We start from the raw sequence: 19801 nt of genomic DNA, 5'->3' as shown, positions 1-19801 counted from the left end.
TAATAATAATAATAATAATTTCTTCTTTTTCTTCTTCTTCCTCTTCTTCTTCTTCTTCCTCTTCTTCTTCTTCTTCTTCTTATTATTATTATTATTATTATTATTATTATCATTATTATCATTATCTTCTCGTTGAAATTTCCACGTGGTTTCTTCGCTGAGGCCTGAGACGCCAAGGCTTATGGCTTTCCCACGGGAGTCACTATTACCAGTTGCAGTTGATGTGTTTTGTCTTAATATGTTGGACAGTTTGAATAATGTTTCACTCTTCCCGTCATGACTTTCCTATATTATAATGTTTCGTTTTCGCTCAAACGCTGGAGAATTCCTCCCCTTCCTCCCCTCCTCCCTTTCCCCTTCATTCCCCCATATCCCTGGCTAGTGCTACTGCAGCTCGCACCACTCTTCCTTCCTTCCTTCCTTCCCACCCACCACTTCCTCATCTCTCACATGACGCTGATCTCCTCCTCCCCCTTCCCTGTCCCCTCCCTCCTCCCTCGAAAAGTTGCATTTCCTTCCCTCCCCCTCCTCCCCTCCTTTCCTCCCTCTCTCCCTCCCCCAGTCCTCCTTTATTTTTTTTCTATCTCACAAATTATTAGTCAATGGATAGCCAGGATAGGCACTAAGTATTTTTTTATATTGACTAGTGACTACCGCTACCGCAGTACCGCACACTGCGTACCGCACTGGGAAAGAAAAAAATTGGGACCACACTACCGCAGCCGCACTACTTCGGAAAAAGTACCGCACTGCCGCAACTGCACCACTGATTTTTCAGTACCGGGCCCACCTCTGCATATATACATACATATTTGGTATCAAAAGAAAGCAAATTATATGTATTATTCATAAATGAGAAGAAATACGGTTGAATACTAAATAATATAAGAAATAACATGTATAATATGGTGCTTGATATAAGTGGATTTATATAGTGAAATAATTATATAAAAATGGTAACTTTTTATAAAGATATCTTAAAATGCTTTTAGTACAAGATAGTCAACATGTTGAAGTGTTCATATATGAATTTTTTTGCAGACATATTAATTTTTGTGGCGCCAGGAAGGTTTTTCGTCGCGGCGCGTGAAATGAGTCAGATTCGGCAAATTTTCGTCGCGACTTCTGGTCAAGCTCCAGCAAAAACTACTGAAGCTAGGAAGGCGTGCTTGGTGGCAAATGAAAGCTCTATTAATACAGATTAATAATCAGAAAAAAATTGGAAAGCACTAAATAAATTAAAAAAGTTATAAGCAAAACACTAGGACGTGTCCAAATCGCGGCAAAAGGGCCGAAAATAGGCTATTTTATGACGGCTCGACGACAGACTTGGAATCGAGTCCGCCGCCTCTTTCTCTTATCTCAGCGTCCGCCTCTGCATGTGTCAGGTTTTAGAGCTTTGTCTCGAAACTGGCTGGTGGGGGTTAAACATGTATTATCACACCCAACACACCACACACCTCACTGCATAACTGCATGATAGGGGCGGGGAGAGAAGACTATCAGGCATTCCCAAAGTATTGCCTTTCCACAACTCTTCCACATCCACTCTGCATGAAGGAACAAGCCAAAGGAGTAAGGGAAAGGGTCTCACGGCCATACCATTAGGCAGCCTCTAATGCTGGGTTCACACATTCACGATTTGTGGTCCACGATGGCCTCCCGGAGAGCAGGTGGTTAAACCGTGACCTCTGACCACAATCTGACCGTCGGATTACCCCTGTGGCGATTGTACAACGGTGTACAAAGGTAGTACGTTGGAACGAGAACGATGTTCCCGGACCATTCGCGACCCTACCCCGGAGCCTTCCCGACCCACTTACGGCGGCCACGGAAAATGACAGTGTATCACCACGGTTACAGCCGGTAACCCACAACGACCACGATGAAGTTACGGAGTTGCCTAGGTGCCTTCCCGGTATTTCACGGACATTGGCGCCTAACTGTTGTAGCATCTTGGTATTTCTGCCGATGTATAAAAAGGGGGCGTTCCCTGGAACTGGCACCAGTCCACATGTGTCCCTCGTGAACGCAACAACATGGAAGAGAGCGACCTAGCCAAGCTGAGGATATTGATGCTGCACAAGCACAACATGGAGTGTCTCGCCATGGAGAAAAATATACTTGAACTGATGCAGCTGACAAAAAAGAAGTCGAAAAAGAAGAGGATTTGGGTGAAGCTCTACCTGATGAGACTTTCTATCTTGGGTCATTATGTCACACTCATGAAATTCATTAGTTATCATATGATGATGGTATATAATAATATAATTCATCCATGTAATAATATAAATTCATTCCAACATTCCCTCTTCAGGCTAGCGAGCGATAGCGCGCTGAATTTTCTATAGAAAAATTAATACCAGCAAAGCCGGAAACATTTCCTTGCCAAACATCAGACACCAAACACATGAAACATTTCGTACACATGAGGCACTCCAAACACTTGCGTTTGGGTAGCGGTACCTTCATCCTGCAGGGGGGACTGGGGCTGCTCCGTAGCCATCTCGGCTGCTGCAGGGGCTAATAACTCGAGCTCGTCGACCCGCAACACGTGCACGGAGGCGTCAGAGCGCTGGGTCATGGTGATGTGTGCGCTGGGAGGTCACTGGCCCAGCCCGGCAGCATTCCGACAGCTTTATGAGGTTGGTAAGCCTCCGCAGCACTCCTTATCATACCGTGGCTGAGCGGCGAAATGTCACGGTTATTTCCGATGGCTTTCCGACGTTCCCGACGGACTCCAGGTGCTAGCCCGGACCCTTCCCGATGCCATCCCGGATAGTCACGACATTTGACAGTTGTCGGGGTGAGCCACGATCATTTTGCTCGCACTAAAATGATCGTGAGACACTGCCGACGTCCAAGGTTTTCCACAGCGGGGTTACGATGCCGCGCCGGAAATCCAAGGTATGTCAAGGATAGTCACGGATACAGTGCCAATTTGCGTGTCGGGAGGGCACCGTGACCACAAACCGTGAATGTGTGAACCCAGCATAAACTTTCCTCCTCCTCTTCCCTTAAACAGTGTCCCCTTTCTGCCGGATACTATAAGGTGATCTCGGTCCCTTCCTCCGCTAGAGCTTCTTCCGAGTTGGGTTGGTAGCCTCTGTAAACATCTCTACACGGAAATATTGATAATTGAAGCATTTTACATATATTAGTGTAATCATACATATTTTTCAATGTATATTCACGAAGAAAATTGTTGATTGGAAGGCAAATATAGGTATAATTGGGAACATAGCGTGAGTGATAGGGTTGGCATCCCTGCGCGGCCGGTGTTTCCACAAGGCCTACGAGAGGGGAGGCCTTGGGGATGGGGAGTGACGTCAGCACCCCTTGGTTTCCACCTCTCTCCACACACACGGCCAGGGAGTCCACGCAGTGCGTTATCACTTCTCTGCCCCTTGCTACCATCCCACAAGCAAGGGGTCAGTAGAAAAGTGCTCGAGCCCCATCGGAGCTATAGGAAAAGACTACCTAGCTCCTTGAGTTGACCAAGGAGGAGTGTTGACACGGCAACTCGGCAAGGGCAAAAAATCATGATACAACCCTAAAGTCTTAAACAAAACTTTAAATCATTTATTTAAAAAAAACTTTTGCAGATTCATATTACATCAAATACGTTTTATTATAATTCCTGAATCATTTATTACTATATTAATGAGAGAAATGCAGAATTGATGCATAAAATATGCGAAGGGGCTCACGAGGATGTACCTATCTCGACCCCTTGTCAGATTGCAACAATTTACCACAACACCTTTCCTTCGCTACAGAGAGGGCCCTCAAGATTATGGTATGAGAAAATGGCCGAAGAGCTTCTATTGTCGAGGAAGCTGCCTTATGGCACGGCCGTCAAACCTGCCCCCCTGTATCCCCCTCCCATTCCTTCTCTACATGCTGGGCCAAGCCAGCGGAGGAAAGTGAGCGATACAGTGGGGCTCAGGCGTGCCCCCCTTGATCGCCACTCCCCTTGCACCCCTTCACAACGTGACGGGGCAAGCCATGAGAGAGAAGGAACGGGGCTCAGATTTGCCACACTTTATCGCTCTTCTCACATGCACCCACTCAGCGTCTCCAGGCAGTTCACGGCAGCGAGAGGGCGATGTTACACGTTTTTGCAAAGGATCGAAGTGGTGATGACTGCCGGGTGCGGCACACTTCAGTGAGTTCAGGCTAACGTGTGCATCTGAGAAACACTCAGGAATATTGCTTAATTAAGAAGTATTTATTTGTGTCATGTAGCACGATTAAACTTTCGAAATGCCTGTGCGAGGAAGAAAACGCATGACTGCACGAGTTTGTGTTTGGTACTGCGTCAAAGGTTAAAGAGGAGGCTGCGAGCGAGAGCCAAGTTAGCCATGAATGTATGTCTGTCCTCCCGGACGCAGGCGCCGACATAACAAAAGGTCATAAAACCGAACCCTCACTCAGAGTGTAAGGAGAGGCTTACTAAGGAGAGTTTTCCTCTATGCATTGCTGATAATTGATGAATGATTAGATTCATGGATCATGATAAGAACAGTTCTACCGTTAATTCAGATTAAAGCTTTATACCCATCTTATTGATTGAATGAAACTTTTCCGAGCAGTGATGCAGTAAAAGATAAAAAAATCGCAAACTGAAGATTGCTTTATTTTTTTTTGTGTGGAAAAAAAAAAATAAAGAAAAAAGATTTCCATCGCTAGTATAGGTGGCATAGGTGTTGATGAAAAAGCTACCGTACGATGGAAGCATGACGAGATGTCTAGTCACATTGCTGGGTAACCGGCCTATGGAGTCAAGGTGCTGGCTCGAACAGGCAAATACACGTAGGTTCAAAGAACTACCCTCTGTGTGTGTGTGTGTGTGTGTGTGTGTGTGTGTTTGAGGAGGTGGTGGCCAAGTGTTAAACTGGGGATGTGGTGATCCCGAGAACCCAGGTTCGAGTCCCACCCGTAGATGCTGACAATGGACTGTATTGGCTATCCGGCAGCGGATCGGAGACAAGTACTGTTTTGACTTAACTCGGTTCCCCTTTTCTATTTCGGGAAAAATTAATACTGGTTGTCATTTGGACCCAAATGTCCAAACGTGGTACCAGCTGGTAGAGAAAAAATTTATTTACCTTTTGCTGGTCAGGTTTCAAGGTTTATGCGCTCAGGTGGTGTGTGTGACCACTGAGGGGCGAATGTGCCGCTGGCCGCAGTCTCCTGAGCGGCCCAAACAGGCAAAACACAGCTTGGGAGGTTTCGTATTTTTTTCGCTCAGGGCTTTATTTTGCTCTCCAGCAGCTTAAGAATAACTTAACTTGCTGTTAAATAATTGTTAGTGTTCATCATCAAGCTCTTGTATGAGATGAATGACTCCACAAAAAAGTTCCAAGGCCTGATATATGTAATATATGATAAACGAGTACTTATACACGTGCCTACTTGTAATATATAATAACTAAAATGATGCATTCAGTGCTTGATATACAGACTATTTCCTACATTATTTTCTTTTCTTTCTTCTCAAAGATTTATACAGCTGGAAATCAGTAATGTCGATGTAGTAAAATTCTAGTTTAACGCCACACTCGGGCAAACCATTTGTAGGTCAGCAGCAGGGAATGGGGTATTATTTTACTTTATTCCCCGTCGCGCAGCGGTACTTCTCACACTTCTCATCGGTTAAATGTCATTATTCTATGCATTTTGAACCCCACATATAAGTGTCAGAAATTGCTAGAAACACCGCTAGCGATTTTAAAAAAGTTAACGTTTTTTTATGGGTGCCTCGGGGCGCCATGCAGGAGAACGTAATGTGCTGACATTTCACGGGTAACTGACTCATAATTGGTTAGGTTAGGTTAGACTCTCTCTCTCTCTCTCTCTCTCTCAACCTCGAAAGCCACTCATTAATTGGGGATTCACAACATGGCTTCAAAAGATCCTGCCTGTCAAACCTACTGACCTTATATAACAATCTCTTCTCAATTTATGATGTAACCAAATCAGTGGACGTAGTCTATCTTGATTCCCAGAAAGCGTTTGATAAAGTCCCACATCATAAATTACTTTATAAATTGAAGCAAATAGGCATTGACGGTCAAGTAAACCAATGGATCGTGAATTGATTGAGCAACAGACAACTAAGAGTTGTGATTGATGGATTTAACTCAGAGTGGGCGCCGGTCACTAGTGTCGTCCCTCAGGGCTCTGTTCTTGGCCCAGTGCTCTTCATTATTTACATCAACGACGTGGATGTTGGACTCAATAATCGCATTAGTAAATTTGCAGACGACACAAAGATTGGTAACTCGGTTCTCACTGACAAAGACAGGCAAAGCCTCCAAGAGGATTTGCACAAAATTTCAGCTTGGTCAGATAAATGGGAGATGCCCTTTAACGTAGACAGTCCTTCAAGTTGGAACAAAAAATAAGAAGTTCGATCACGAAATACGCGGCGTTAAGGACCTGGGGATTAAAATCGCATCAAACCTCAAATTCTCACATCAATGCATCGATGCAGCAAATAAAGCAAACAGGATGTTGGGCTTCATTAAGAGAAACTTTTTATTCAAGAATAAAGATGTAATACTTCTGCTCTACAATAGTTTAGTCAGACCCCACTTGGAATATGCGGTACAGTTTTGGTCTCCCCACCATGCAAAGGACATTGCTAAACTAGAAGGTGTTCAGCGTCGAGGAACAAAAATGATCCCTTCCTTGCGAAACAAATCCTACGAAGAAAGACTTTCCACCCTTAACATGTTCTCTCTTGAGAAACTTCGCCTCCGAGGAAAACTGATCGAATGTTTTAAAATGCTTAATGGTTTCACGAATGTAGACAGAACAAAATTGTTTATGATCAATGACACTTTGCAAACGAGGAAGAATGGCACAAAACTCAAATGTAGACAAGTAAATTCAGACTGCACCAAATTTTTCTTCACCAACGCTAGAAAAGCGAGAATGGAATAAGCTCCCACCATCAGTGGTCCAGTGTAACACGATTGACTCCTTTAAAAACAAGCTCGACCGTCACTTCCTTGAACTTAATATTAACTAGAGTAGAAAAGCAATGTTTTGGAGTCTATCTGATTAATGTAAAATCACTTAGGTTTAAGGACAGACCACCTAGTCTGGACCATGGGGTCTGTGTGGTCTGATTTTCTATGTAAATATGTCTCTCTCTCTCTCTCTCTCTCTCTATCTATATATATATATATATATATATATATATATATATATATATATATATATATATATATATATATATATATATATATATATATATATATATATAAACTTTCTCACTCTGAAAGTCAAGTTATTTTTTGGTATTAACAAGAAAAAAATGTTTCTGTTTTTAACTCAAATATGCACTTTTTCAGTTATGTAACCTAACCTTACTAAAGTACTGACTCATATGTTGCTGGCACAAGTTGAGAACATAATGAGAAAGTGGGCAGTAATAAAAGGAAGAACTGAAATCGGTAATAGATTTACTTAAGAACTTAAATGATGAAGAACTGCAAAACCTTGAGGAGGAAGTGGAAGAAATCTATACGATGGGCCCCTACAGAGAAGGAAAAACAAGGCCAGTTAAATTGAGATTAAGATCACAGAAGGCAACAGAGGAAACTTTGTACAAAACAACTAAGTTAAGGGAAATAGAAGAATGTAAGGAAATATATATAAAGAAAAACAAAAATGAAGAAGAAAGGAAGAAATGGAATGAACTTCTAGCAGAGGCAGAGGAAAAGAATAATGTAAGATCTGAAAAGGAAAAAGAGGTATTTTTTTGGAAAATTCTGGGAGATCGAGTAAAGAAATGGTACATGAAGGAAAAGCGGAAAGAGAACAGAACCTAGACAAGATTGAAACTAGTAAGGGATTAAGTGCGATGTATATTGATGTAGACGGGATAGTATCTAGTAAACTAGAATTACAAGACTACTTGCATGAAAAAGAGCCCGAGATTGTATGTGTAACGAAAACTAAACTAAATGAGGTCATCCAAATAGTGTTTGATAATAACTACAATGTATGGAGGAAGGACAGAAAGGATAAAGGTGGTGGAGGAGTGATGATAATGACGAGGAAGGAGTTATCAGTGAAAACAGTAGTATATGGAGAAGGAAAGGCAGAAATAGTGAATGTAAATCTGGAGAACAAAAACAGAGAAATGATGACAATAATAGCAACCTATGTACCACCAAGAACTAACTCATGGAGTAAAGAAGAATATGAGACCATGATTGAAGATACCATTCAGAGTTTGAGTAGACTACTCAAAGCAAACAAGAGTCTTGTTAGTTGGTGATTTTAACTGTAAGGAGGTAAATTGGGAGATATTTGAAGGTGGAGGTAGCGTAACGGCATGGGGGGAAAGATTTTTAAGATTGACGATGGAAAACTTGATGATGCAATGGGTGAAGGAAAACACGAGATTCAGAAGTGACGACGAACCGGCGCGACTGGACCTGGTGTTAACAAAGGGAATGCACTTGATGAATGAATTAAGGTATGGGTGCCCCCTGGGAAAGAGTGATCATGTGATAATTGAGTTGGAAACAGAGGAGGAAGGAAGTGAGGGGGATGAATCATATAAGAGAAACAGGTTAAACTATAGGAAGGCAGACATGGAAAATCTCAGGAAATACTATGGAGAGCTAGACTGGGAAGAATTAAAGAGAACAAGGGAGGTGCAAGAAAAGTTTGATACAGGTAACTCTCGATATACGCGAGTTTGGTTTACGCGTTTTTGAAATAACGCGGGGTCCAAAATCCAAAAAAAAAAAAAAAAATTATTTACACGTTTTTTCCACTTATACGCGATATTTTATGGAGTGGCCACCAGATGTCTCACGCAACTGGACTCACATAGCGCCGCGGCCACACAGCAGAGCTCAGTTCTTCCCGCGCGCCACTTGAACAACAATACAGTACCCACGCTGCCACGCTACTCAACAATAGGGGTGGGCAGTTACCGGTACTAACGGTACTAGCTAGAGGAGTACAGTACCGGTACCAGACTGCTCGGTACCGGTACCAATACTAGCTAGCCACTCATGGTGTCCCTCATTTCTTCCTCACACGAGTGAGGCTGAGACTGAGTGCCTGAGTGGATATCTCGGTGATATGGATATTCTCTCTCTCTCTCTCTCTCCACTGAATGAAGTGAATAAGCATATTATTCCCACCATCACTCGTAGGTTATGACAGAGAACTAGGCAAGACACAATTCACACGTTTCTGGTGACACGCGCCATGCAGCTGTTTGTTGTATGGGTGTGGTTGTGTGGTTTGTAAACAATGCAAATGGCGGCCTGGCTGGTATTGCGCGAAATATCTCCTCGTACAAGACTCATGATGTACAGTTTCTGATATCATATTTACCCCATTATTCTCACTAATATTAATAATTAATAATGAACACATGGATATTTTTTTCCAATATGATTTTTTATGTAGCTTGTACTGCTCCTTAGTCATACAATCAAGTAACCTGTGACATCAAGATCAAGATCATACAAATGGCGCCCGACGGAAAAACGGGATAACAGCAAGGCATGGGGAATCCTCCATCGATTTCAATTTTGTATTGTAGTTATTAGATCGCCCTGTATTCTATGGTAACATTGTAAGACAGCTACGGACTATGAAGGATTATGTACAATGATAAAGGAAAGTTTGCCGGTGTTATTGGATAAGACAAAAAACAGACCCTTAAAAACACCCCAAAGAAGAAAAAAATCATTAAAAATTTGTACATTCGGCGTACAAGGCGCAGGGCTAAACTTTCAGGCATTTTTTTGAGAAAAAGGTGTGCGCTATACGCTGAAAAATACGGTATTTATTTTTCGACAGAAACCTACCCCTTGTTTGATTTACATTGTTTTTGATTTACGCTGGTTTAAACCGCCAACCCTGCTGTACATAATTAAAATCTTACATATAGTTAAAACCACAATACTGATGAAACTAACAAATATATACATCATCCCCCGCCGTTCGCGGGTATTTCGTTCCTGGACTTCGGCGCGATGCGCGAAACCGCGAACGGCGGGACTATAACCCTATGGGAAAATATGCATTTGGGGAAGTCACCTCTGACACGTCATATAAAACATGTTTTTTTCGTTCTTTTTAATGACTGAAATGAGACAAGACCTTGTTAGACAACAATATGTAATCAACACTCACCCTGGGGTCAAAATTTAGTAGCACAGAAGACCCAAAAGTAGCCCAATTTGCGATAAGTAGCCCAATCTGGCAACACTGCAGTGTGGCGGCGCGTGAAGTTTTTTTTTTAGGATAATGTTGCTGAGAAAATCTCGACCAATAGCAGTCGTCCCGGAGTGAGCTGCTGGCCAATAGGAAAGCATGACGTCACAGTTCAACCGTGACGTCACTCAGGAGCAACCTAACGTCCATTGCCCTGCCTCCTCTCCTCTCTCCTTCCCCCTCCTCTCTGCCTCCCTCCCTCCCTCTCTGCCTTCCTCCCTCCTCTCCCTTCCCCCCTCCTCTGCCTCCCTCCCTCCTCTCTGCCTCCTCCCTCCTCTCTGCCTCCCTCCCTCCCTCCTCCTCTGCCTTCCTCCTCCTCTCTCCCTTCCCCCTCCTCTGCCTCCCTCCCTCCCTCCCTCTCTGCCTCCCTCCCTCTCCCTTCCCCTCCCTCTGCCTCCCTCCTCCCTCCCTCCCTCCTCTCTGCCTTCCTCCTCCTCTCCCTTCCCCCTCTCTCTGACTCCCTCCTCCCTCCCTCTCTGCCTTCCTCCTCCTCTCCCTTCCCCCTCCTCTGACTCCCTCCCTCCCTCCTCTGCCTTCCTCCTCCCTCCTCTCCCTTCCCCCTCCTCTGCCTCCTCCCTCCCTCCCTCCTCTGCCTTCCTCCCTCCCCTCTCTCCCTTCCCCCTCCTCTCTGCCTCCCTCCCTCCCTCCTTTCTGCCTTCCTCCTCCTCTCTCTCCCTTCCCCCTCCTCTCTGCCTCCCTCCCTCCCTCCTCTGCCTCCCTCCTCCCTCCTCTCTCTGCCTTCCTCCTCCTCTCTCCTTCCCCCTCCTCTGCCTCCCTCCCTCCCGCCTCTCTGCCTTCCTCCCTCCTCTCTCCCTTCCCCCCTCCTCTCTGCCTCCCTCCCTCCTCTCTGCCATCCTATTTAGCGTCAATGCATCTGCGTATACGCGAAACTGGGGCCGCGTATAAGCGGGGGGGGGTCACAATTAGTTGACCGCGAATAAGCGAAACCGCGATGGGTGAGACCGCGAACGGCGGGGGGTGTACACAAAAGATAAAAAAAGGTTTTATTAGTTGGTTTAAACCACTGTTTTTTTTTATTGGTTTAAACCATTTGGTTTAAACTGCCAACCCTGCTAATAGCATTGTACAGGATACAAGAGGGATTGGAGAAATTGGACAGGAAGACCTAGTGGTACGTGACAGAAGTGTAACAAGAGGCAATGGTAAGAAACTGAAGAAGAGCGACTGTAGGAGAGACATCAAGAAATACAGTTTTCCATACAGAAGCATAACAACATGGAACGGACTTGACGAGGAGACTGTGTGTGGAAAAACGATTCATGAATTTAAAGGCAAACTGGATAATAAGCGTTATGGAGACGGGACAGCACGAGCCTAGTACGGCTCTTTCCCTGTATTTCACAACTAGGTAAATACCATAGCTGGGCACGATAACAGAAAACCTTATTCCCGATAACTGATAACTGATAATGGAAAACCTAATCGACGATAACTGATATTCATTAACTGGAGACACAAATATAGGCGATAAACGATACCCGATATTAATCCACAATTCCGATACTGGCTAGCGATAAGTCCGGTAGGCGAAAACGATACTATATTGATATTTCAAATAAAAAACATAGATGAATTCAAATTTTCATTATCTGTATTTTAGAAAACTTACAAAACCTGAAAACCACACGCTGACACTTACCTATAGACGGTAATACTAGAAACGCTGAATGGTGTTGTGTTATTTACGCCCCACATCAGAAGTTGGCACTTTTTCATTGTATTGACTCAGACCAGCAAGCGATTTGCACAGTCTCACACAGCTTTTAATTGTAATTGTTGCTGGAAGGCTGAATAAGACATACAGTACCACTACCACCACCCCCGCTGTTTCTGGAACGACATTCTGTATGAGTTGTATTTATATGTACAGAGCGTTGTTCTAGAAACAGCGAGGATGGTGGTACTGTCTGTCTGATTCAGCCTTCCAGCAACTCTTAATGCGTTAAAAAGCTTTGTGAGACTGTACAGAGCTACGCTTACTGGTCTGAACATGCGCAGTTCACGAGAGACCAGTGTTTGTAAACAAAAGCACCAGCTTTTGACGATGGGACACCAAATAACACAACACCGGGTGCCTTCAATACCATAGCATGCTCACAAACGAATATGGAATATCAAATTTGAGGCAGTGAATAATAATTTTGGGGGCAAAGTTAAATGATTTTTCTCTTTGATATATTGATTTTTGAGTCTAACATAAAAAATAACCTAGTGTTTTAATGTTGATGATCTAAGTATGAAATCTCTTCACCGAAGATATTTCATACCCCGAAGTTTTTTCATACAATACTGGGCGCCCAGGCCACACATGCGTAGTAATGAGAAGACTTTTTTTTTTTTTCAGAGGCGGGAAAAAGTAGCGATTATCGCTAGTTTGGTTACAAAAGTAACGAAGGTACCGATATATATTTAAATAAGTAGCGGATGGCCGATAACCCAATTTTGTTATCAGCGATAAAGTATTGCGATAACTTATCGCGAGAACGCCCAGCTATGGTAAATACACACACACACACACACACACACACATGGTGGATGGAGTGACCAGCTATGTGAGTTTGTTTGCAGATGATGCAAAGCTATTGAGACGAGTGAATGATGTGAAGGACTGTGAGGCTTTGCAGAGGGACCTGGATAAAATATGGGAGTGGAGTGGTACATGGCAGATGGAGTTCAACCCTGGGAAATGTAAAAGAAATAGAGTTTGGTAGGAGTGGAAGAAGATGTGAATATAATTATAAGATGGGAAGTGAGATAATATGCAGAGAAGTGGAGGAAAAAGATTTGGGAGTGACTGTCTCAGAGAACACGTCACCGGACAAACACATGAACAGGATAACGGGACAAATTATGAATTTGCTGAGGAACATAAGGACGGCATTTGTGTATTTGGATGAGGAGATGATGAAGAAAATAATAATTACAATGATAAGGCCAAGGTTGGAGTATGCAGCAGTGGTCTGGTCTCCTCACAAAAAGAACATAAAAAAGCTGGAAAGAGTGCAGAGAGTGGCATTTAAGATGGTACCGGAACTTTGTTATGTTATGGAAATGGTGAAAAGTAAAAAAAGACCGAAGAAAACATACAGGATGGGAAAAGAAAACTTAAAGGTGGTACATGAAGAAAAAGATTTGGGAGTAACGATGCAAGACACTATCCCCAGAAAAGCATATAAACAAGTTATTTTTAGAAACCTACAGGATGATGCAAAATATAAGGGTATCATTCCATTATACAGATAAGGAAATGGTGAAGAAAATAATAACACTGATAAGACCAAAACTTGAATATGCTGCAGTTGTATGGTCACCTCACAAAAAGAAGGATATCAGAAAGTTGGAAAGAATACAGAGAATTGCAACTAAAATGGTCCCAGAACTCTCGAATATGATGTATGAAGACAGATTGAAGGAGATGAACTTGACGACACTGGAACAAAGAAGGGTGAGAGGAGATATGATCACGCTGTATAAGTTGGTAAATAAGTTTGATATGGTGGATAGAGTTGATCTCTTCTCTACTGCGAGAATGCAGGGGCTGCGAGGACATGGAAAGAAACTTAATAAAGGAACCTGTTTGAGTGACTTGAAAAAGTATAGTTTTCCACATAGAAGTGTTAACACATGGAACAGCTTGCGGGAAGAGGTGGTGGAGGCGAGCAGTGTCCAACAAATGAAGGAAAGGCTGGATGAATGTAGATATGGAGACGGGACTATTAAAGTTTAGGTAGGGCCCGGTAGACTACAAATAGGTAAATAGGTAAATACACACGCACACACACATGCACACACATTATATACTTTGAGTCTGAAACAGGCTAAATAAACTTGACTATAATGCTTTTGAAAATCTTTTAAGGGAGGCGCCACCTAGTATTAGTGGAGGGTACATTCATTTTATTTCAATTGTTTTAAGGTATTTTTTTCTTTGAAGACTTAGGTAAATGCGATAAGATCTACATGTATCAGTATAATAGCTTTCGTGCTTCTGTACGAAAAAAAATTACAAACAAAATTTATTACTTGTAATAAAAGCAGAGCTAAAAACGTTAATGGGGGCCAGCATGTTCACTCAATACGTACGATATTGGGTAGTTTTACTCATGGCACCACTAGTTAAAAATTGTCCGTTGAAATTTTTAATATGTCTCTGTTCCTGCGCAAAAAAAATTACCAAAATCACCATTTGATGTGTCCCATAATTCTACCACTTTTTTACCTTCAATAAATCATATCAGCAGTGTTTTTTTGTTTATAAAAAAAACCTGACGGACAATTTTTTTACCATCCACTCGTTTTTCAGCAGATGTTTGAATTTTTTATTATCTTCACAACTAATGGAGTTTTTATTCTCCAAAGTACAAAAAATGCACTTTCGAGATATCAGCTATTTTGTGTGTAAATGCAGTTAGCGTACAAAGTTATGATTTTTAGAGGATCTTACAGAGGTAAAATACAACTTAGATATCTATGCAGTTATATTTATGAATGACAGTGAATGATATAAAAAATAATAAGCATAATTGGCACCTGTGTGTGTGTGTGTGTGTGTGTGTGTGTGTGTGTGTGTGTGCACACTAGAAATCTCCTGGGCTGTAGTGTTCTGTGGATACCTCCTGTTACTTCTTCATCACTTTCTTTTCTTTTGGACTTTTCTTTTCCTAGGTGTCTAAACCTGCCAAAGTACAAGCACAAATGTACCTCTGAGGAGCGCTTGCGACACACTAAGTGACTAATTGACTGATTCACTCAACCACACTCTCCGAGGCTTGCTGGCTGCCACTAGAATTTTGCCATATGAATGATGACATGCTTTTTTAAAAAAAAAAGTGGAAAAATCGGATAAAAGAAGGCAAAATGTAACATATATGAGTATTCTACAGAAAATGGAGGTTTCTGCAGGGAGGGGACCACGAAATTAGTAATACAGGTAACTCTCGATTTACGCAAGTATTGTGTCCTTGAAGAGGTCCCGTAAATCAAAAACAATGTAAATCAAACAAGAGTAGGTTTCTATCGAAAAATAAATATTCACTTCATTCAGTGGAGAGAGAGAGAGAGAGAGAGTATCCATATCACCGAGATATCCACTCAGGCACTCACTCTCAGCCTCGCTCGTGTGAGGAAGAAATGAGGGACACCATGAGCGACTGGATAGTATTGGTACCAGTACCGAGCAGTCTGGAACCGGTACTGCACTGTATAGCTGGTACCGTTAGTAACGGTACTGGTACCGGTACCTGCCCACCCCTATTGTTGAGTAGCGTGGCAGCGTGAGTACTGTATTGTTGTTCAAGTGGCGCGCGGGAAGAACTGAGCTCAGCTGTGTGGCCGCGGCGCCATGTTGAGTCCAGTTGCGTGAGACATCTGGTGGCAACTCCATAAAATATCGCGTATAAGTGAAAAAAACATGAAAATTAAACATTTATTTGGATTTTGGACCACGCGTTATTTAAAAAGCGTGTAAACCAAACTTATGTAAATCGAGAGTTACCTGTACAAATCAAATTATTTGAAAGGAAAGAATTATCATCGTGACAGCTGCCAGATTTTCACAGGAACGTGACGTGTTCAGCTATTTTTGGAGTAACTTAAAATTTAGCTGAAATAGTGAAAATACCCATTTTGTCGGCGCCTCCCTTAATCTGACTATATATATATATATATATATATATATATATATATATATATATATATATATATATATATATATATATATATATATATATATATATATATATATATATATATATATATATATATATATATATATATATATATATATATATATATATATATATATATATATATATATATATATATATATATAACAACTTCTTTACTAATATAATTAAAGAAAGAACTGCTGGTGTACATGAACACAATGACAACCAAAATTGTAAAAAAAAGTGGAGAAATGATATGACTTTTTAAAAAATAACTGCAGGACAATGTGGCTGAGCTTACTATACACCCAAACTTGTCGTTTGAAGATGATCTGCAATTAATCAAATCCACGAAAGTTATCACCGTGAATGTTGAGGGACAACTGTATTTTATACAATATTATCACACTTCCTGTGCTGCCATTCAGTAGTAATAAGTATCTACATCTTATTTAGCAATTAGATGCATAGTATTCAATGTTTTATTTGAAACAAGGTGGTCCAAAAGTAGTCCTAATGAGGGTTCATACATTATAATATCACTTATGATTTCATAATATCACCCCTGACCCATATTAGGAGAAATAACAGTATACATGTTTGTTTGCATAAATCTACATATTAGCAGATCTTCAAGTCACAGTATGAAGATAATAGTGGTACACAGTTTGAGAATCACTGACATATTGACAAGGATTTTTTCTTTTTTTATCAGGTGATGATGGGCTTCTGGTGGGGACGGGGACGAGGCAGTGACCGAGGGCCGAGATGAGCTGCCTTCAGGACGTACCTTGAGTCCTCACCACCGCCCACGCCCGCCCTGCGTCCGCCCCTGTCATGGCTGCTGACAGCAGCTTGCCGGGGCGGCGCTTCCTGTGTCGCGAGTGGGCGTGGGCAAAGCTGTGGGCATGTCTGGAACAGAGGCCGGCCGCCAAGACATGCGGGGCTTTGTTGGTAGGCGGCCCAGGCACTGGTAAAACCGCGCTCTGCACAGAGTTGGTGTCACCTTCAGCATCTCATGGCCGCCATGCCTCAGCCCTCCATGCACGTCTTCTGGCACACCATATGTGCCACGCCCACCTGGCTGCCTCTCTCAGCGTTGGCTGCTTCATCCAATCCCTGGTGGCTCAACTAGAGACATCTCCACTTCTGCCTAACTACAGCAGTAAAACTGAGTCACCTGAGGTATGTGCTGCCCTTGAGCCCCGTGCCCTCCATGCCAACCCTGATGAAGCCTTCCGCCGCTCTGTCATCTTTCCTCTGCTGGAGCTGGATCAGCCTGACCGCACATTGTTGTTAGTAGTGGACAGCATTGATGAGACTGATCTACAGGCACCAGTGGCAGCCACACCGCGTGATGGTGGCTCGATGGATACAGGTAACAAAGGTCCATCACGCACCATCGCCGAACTGCTGGCCACCCACCACCATCTTTTGCCGCAGTGGTTGCTTCTGGTTGTCACTGCACGCCGAACGTCACGCACCATCATCCGTCAGTTTGCCGGCTTTCGAAAAGTTGCCCTGGATGACCTGCGGCGAGGCCACGTGGTGCGGGATGTGCAACAGTATATTTTGTGCCGCCTGGACCGCGAGCCCGCCCTCCGACACCACCTGTCGCGGGAAACAGCAGAGATGCTCAATCAGTTGCATATCAAAAGCAACGGCTGCTTTTTGTACTTGGAGCGTGTATTAGATGGTGTGGCAGATGGCTGGGTAACATTGCGCGAGATCCGGCACATTCCCGGCACTCTCAATGGTCTATATCTGTGGCTGTGCCAGCGATTGTACCCACGGCGGCACTTCCAACGTGTGGCGCCATTGTTAGCTGTCATTCTTGCTGCTCGTGCACCCCTCACACCAAAAGAGCTGCGGGAAGCTGTTGAGACGCGCTTCCCAACTCTCACTGATGAGGACTGGAGCAAGCGATGGTCGCTTCTGATGCGGGTGCTGGCCCCTGAGCATGACCAGCAGGTGCTCCTCTTTCATCATAGCTTTGCTGAATGGCTGCTGGATGTGAAGCACTGCACCCAGAAGTACCTGGTAGATGTGGCTGATGGGCATGCAATGTTAGCTATGAGCCTTTCTCTCCAGTCCTCATCTCTCAGCCTGATGCAGGTCCATCAGTTAGCTCTCCACCTCTCTCGTATTCGCCTGGAACCACCTTTAGAGCAGCACCACCTCCCACTATGGATGGTTTCATGTGGGGTGCCTCTGAGTCTCTGCCAAGATCTTCCACCACCAAGAGATCCACGTGCCCTGAAGATCCTGCAAGAAGCTGGTGCTGCCCTTCCTGACGATCAGCCACAGGAGGAGGAGGATGATGATGATGATGAAGATGATGACGAAGATGAAGATGAAGTAGAAGAGGGTGGAGAGGAAGAAGGACCTCCAACAGAAATTCGCTATGAAGAATTAGAACAGGAGGATGAAGAGATCCAGGAGAGCACACATGAATCAGATAAACTCAAAAAAGAAGATTGCAAGGAAGAGCACGCTAAGGAAGATGGTATGAACTGTAAAACTGATGACATACTCGATGCAGTTGATAACATTAGACTGGAGGAAGTGTGTAGTGCTGAAAATGATAAAAATGAGCAAGAAGAGAAAGTTGATGTGGAATCAGAGGTGACTAATGAAAAAGTTTGTAAAGAGGAGAGTGAAAAGGATGATGAGTATGTGACAATGGTACCTCTGCCAGGAGAGTTTGTAAATGGTGGCTCAATAGGTGGACGGAGCATTGATGGTGGCATAGGCACAGGAAGCTGCCAAAGTACTGATGGCCGCCAAAGTACTGGAGGTCGACAGAGTACTGGGGGCAGGCAGAGCACTGGAGGCCGGCAGAGCACTGGAGGCCGGCACAGTAGTACAGGGGGACGGCACAGTAGTGAGCACAGTAGTAGCAGTAGTCGACGGCGAGAACGTCGAAGACGGCGTCACCGTGAGGACCCTCTCTACCCATACTTACGAGGTGGTCCTGTTGACCAGGTGGACAGTTCTGGCCGCTCCCTGCTTCACAGTGCTGCTCATCAAGGAGATGCTTCTCTTGTGCGTCTCCTTCTAGAGCGAGGAGCCTTCCATGGCCTTCAGGATCGAGCTGGCCAGACACCCCTTAACTTAGCTGCACGACATGGACACGCCGAGGTAGTAGCCACTCTTTTAGCAGCGGGTGCTGACCCTGATCATGCTGATGCTGATGGCTGGACAGCGCTCAGATCAGCAGCTTGGGGTGGACACAGTGGAGTGGTCAACGCCTTGTTGGTGGGTGGCACACAAGTTGACCTCGCGGATGCAGATGGTCGAACAGCACTGCGGGCTGCCGCCTGGGGTGGCCATGAAGATGTGGTGGCTTCACTCTTGCACCATGGTGCGGACGTCAATCGGGCAGATAGCGAGGGCCGCACGCCCCTCATTGCGGCGGCCTACATGGGTCATTCAGAAATTGTGGAAGCTCTACTGGAGGTAGGAGCTGATGTTAACCATGAGGATGTGGATGGCAGGACAGCGCTGAGTGTGGCAGCTCTTTGTGTGCCAGCCAGCGAGGGCCACACCAGTGTGGTGACCACCCTACTGGAGCTTGGTGCTAAGGTTGACCACCAAGACCACGATGGCCTCACACCTCTTCTCGTAGCAGCCTTTGAGGGACACACGTTTGTATTTACCAAAACTGAGTCTAAGGCTTCTTGATTTTTGGAATAGCACTCTATCACTTACCTAGGAAGCACCTCCACCACCACAACATCCACATTGCCCACCTGCCACTCACATGTAGCCATAACATCGACCTTACACATGGCTTATGTTACCCACTACATTACTCCCCTCCCACATATACACAATACCCACACATTGAATGC

The 19801-nt window shown here is 43.9% G+C and overlaps 1 protein-coding gene across 3 annotated transcripts in view; it reads left to right on the top strand.

Annotated features, from left to right (window-relative positions):
- LOC126991499 (ankyrin repeat domain-containing protein 50-like) overlaps positions 1 to 19801 on the top strand; it is a 144400-nt gene that overhangs the window by 90728 nt on the left and 33871 nt on the right. For all 3 annotated transcript variants that reach the window (XR_007745590.1, XR_007745591.1, XM_050850253.1), the window contains exon 3: positions 16663 to 19594. Coding sequence is in view for 1 of the 3 variants with exons in the window: in XM_050850253.1 (XP_050706210.1) it covers positions 16785 to 19594 (2810 nt within the window). In the remaining 2 variants the exon portion in view is untranslated. The remainder of the gene's footprint in view (positions 1 to 16662; positions 19595 to 19801) is intronic.

The sequence above is a fragment of the Eriocheir sinensis genome, unplaced genomic scaffold (genome assembly GCF_024679095.1).
Source record: "Eriocheir sinensis breed Jianghai 21 unplaced genomic scaffold, ASM2467909v1 Scaffold290, whole genome shotgun sequence".
Taxonomy (NCBI): Eukaryota; Metazoa; Arthropoda; class Malacostraca; order Decapoda; family Varunidae; genus Eriocheir; species Eriocheir sinensis.
The sequence above is the reverse complement of the archived record's forward strand: the minus strand, read 5'-3'. Positions and strand labels throughout refer to the sequence as shown.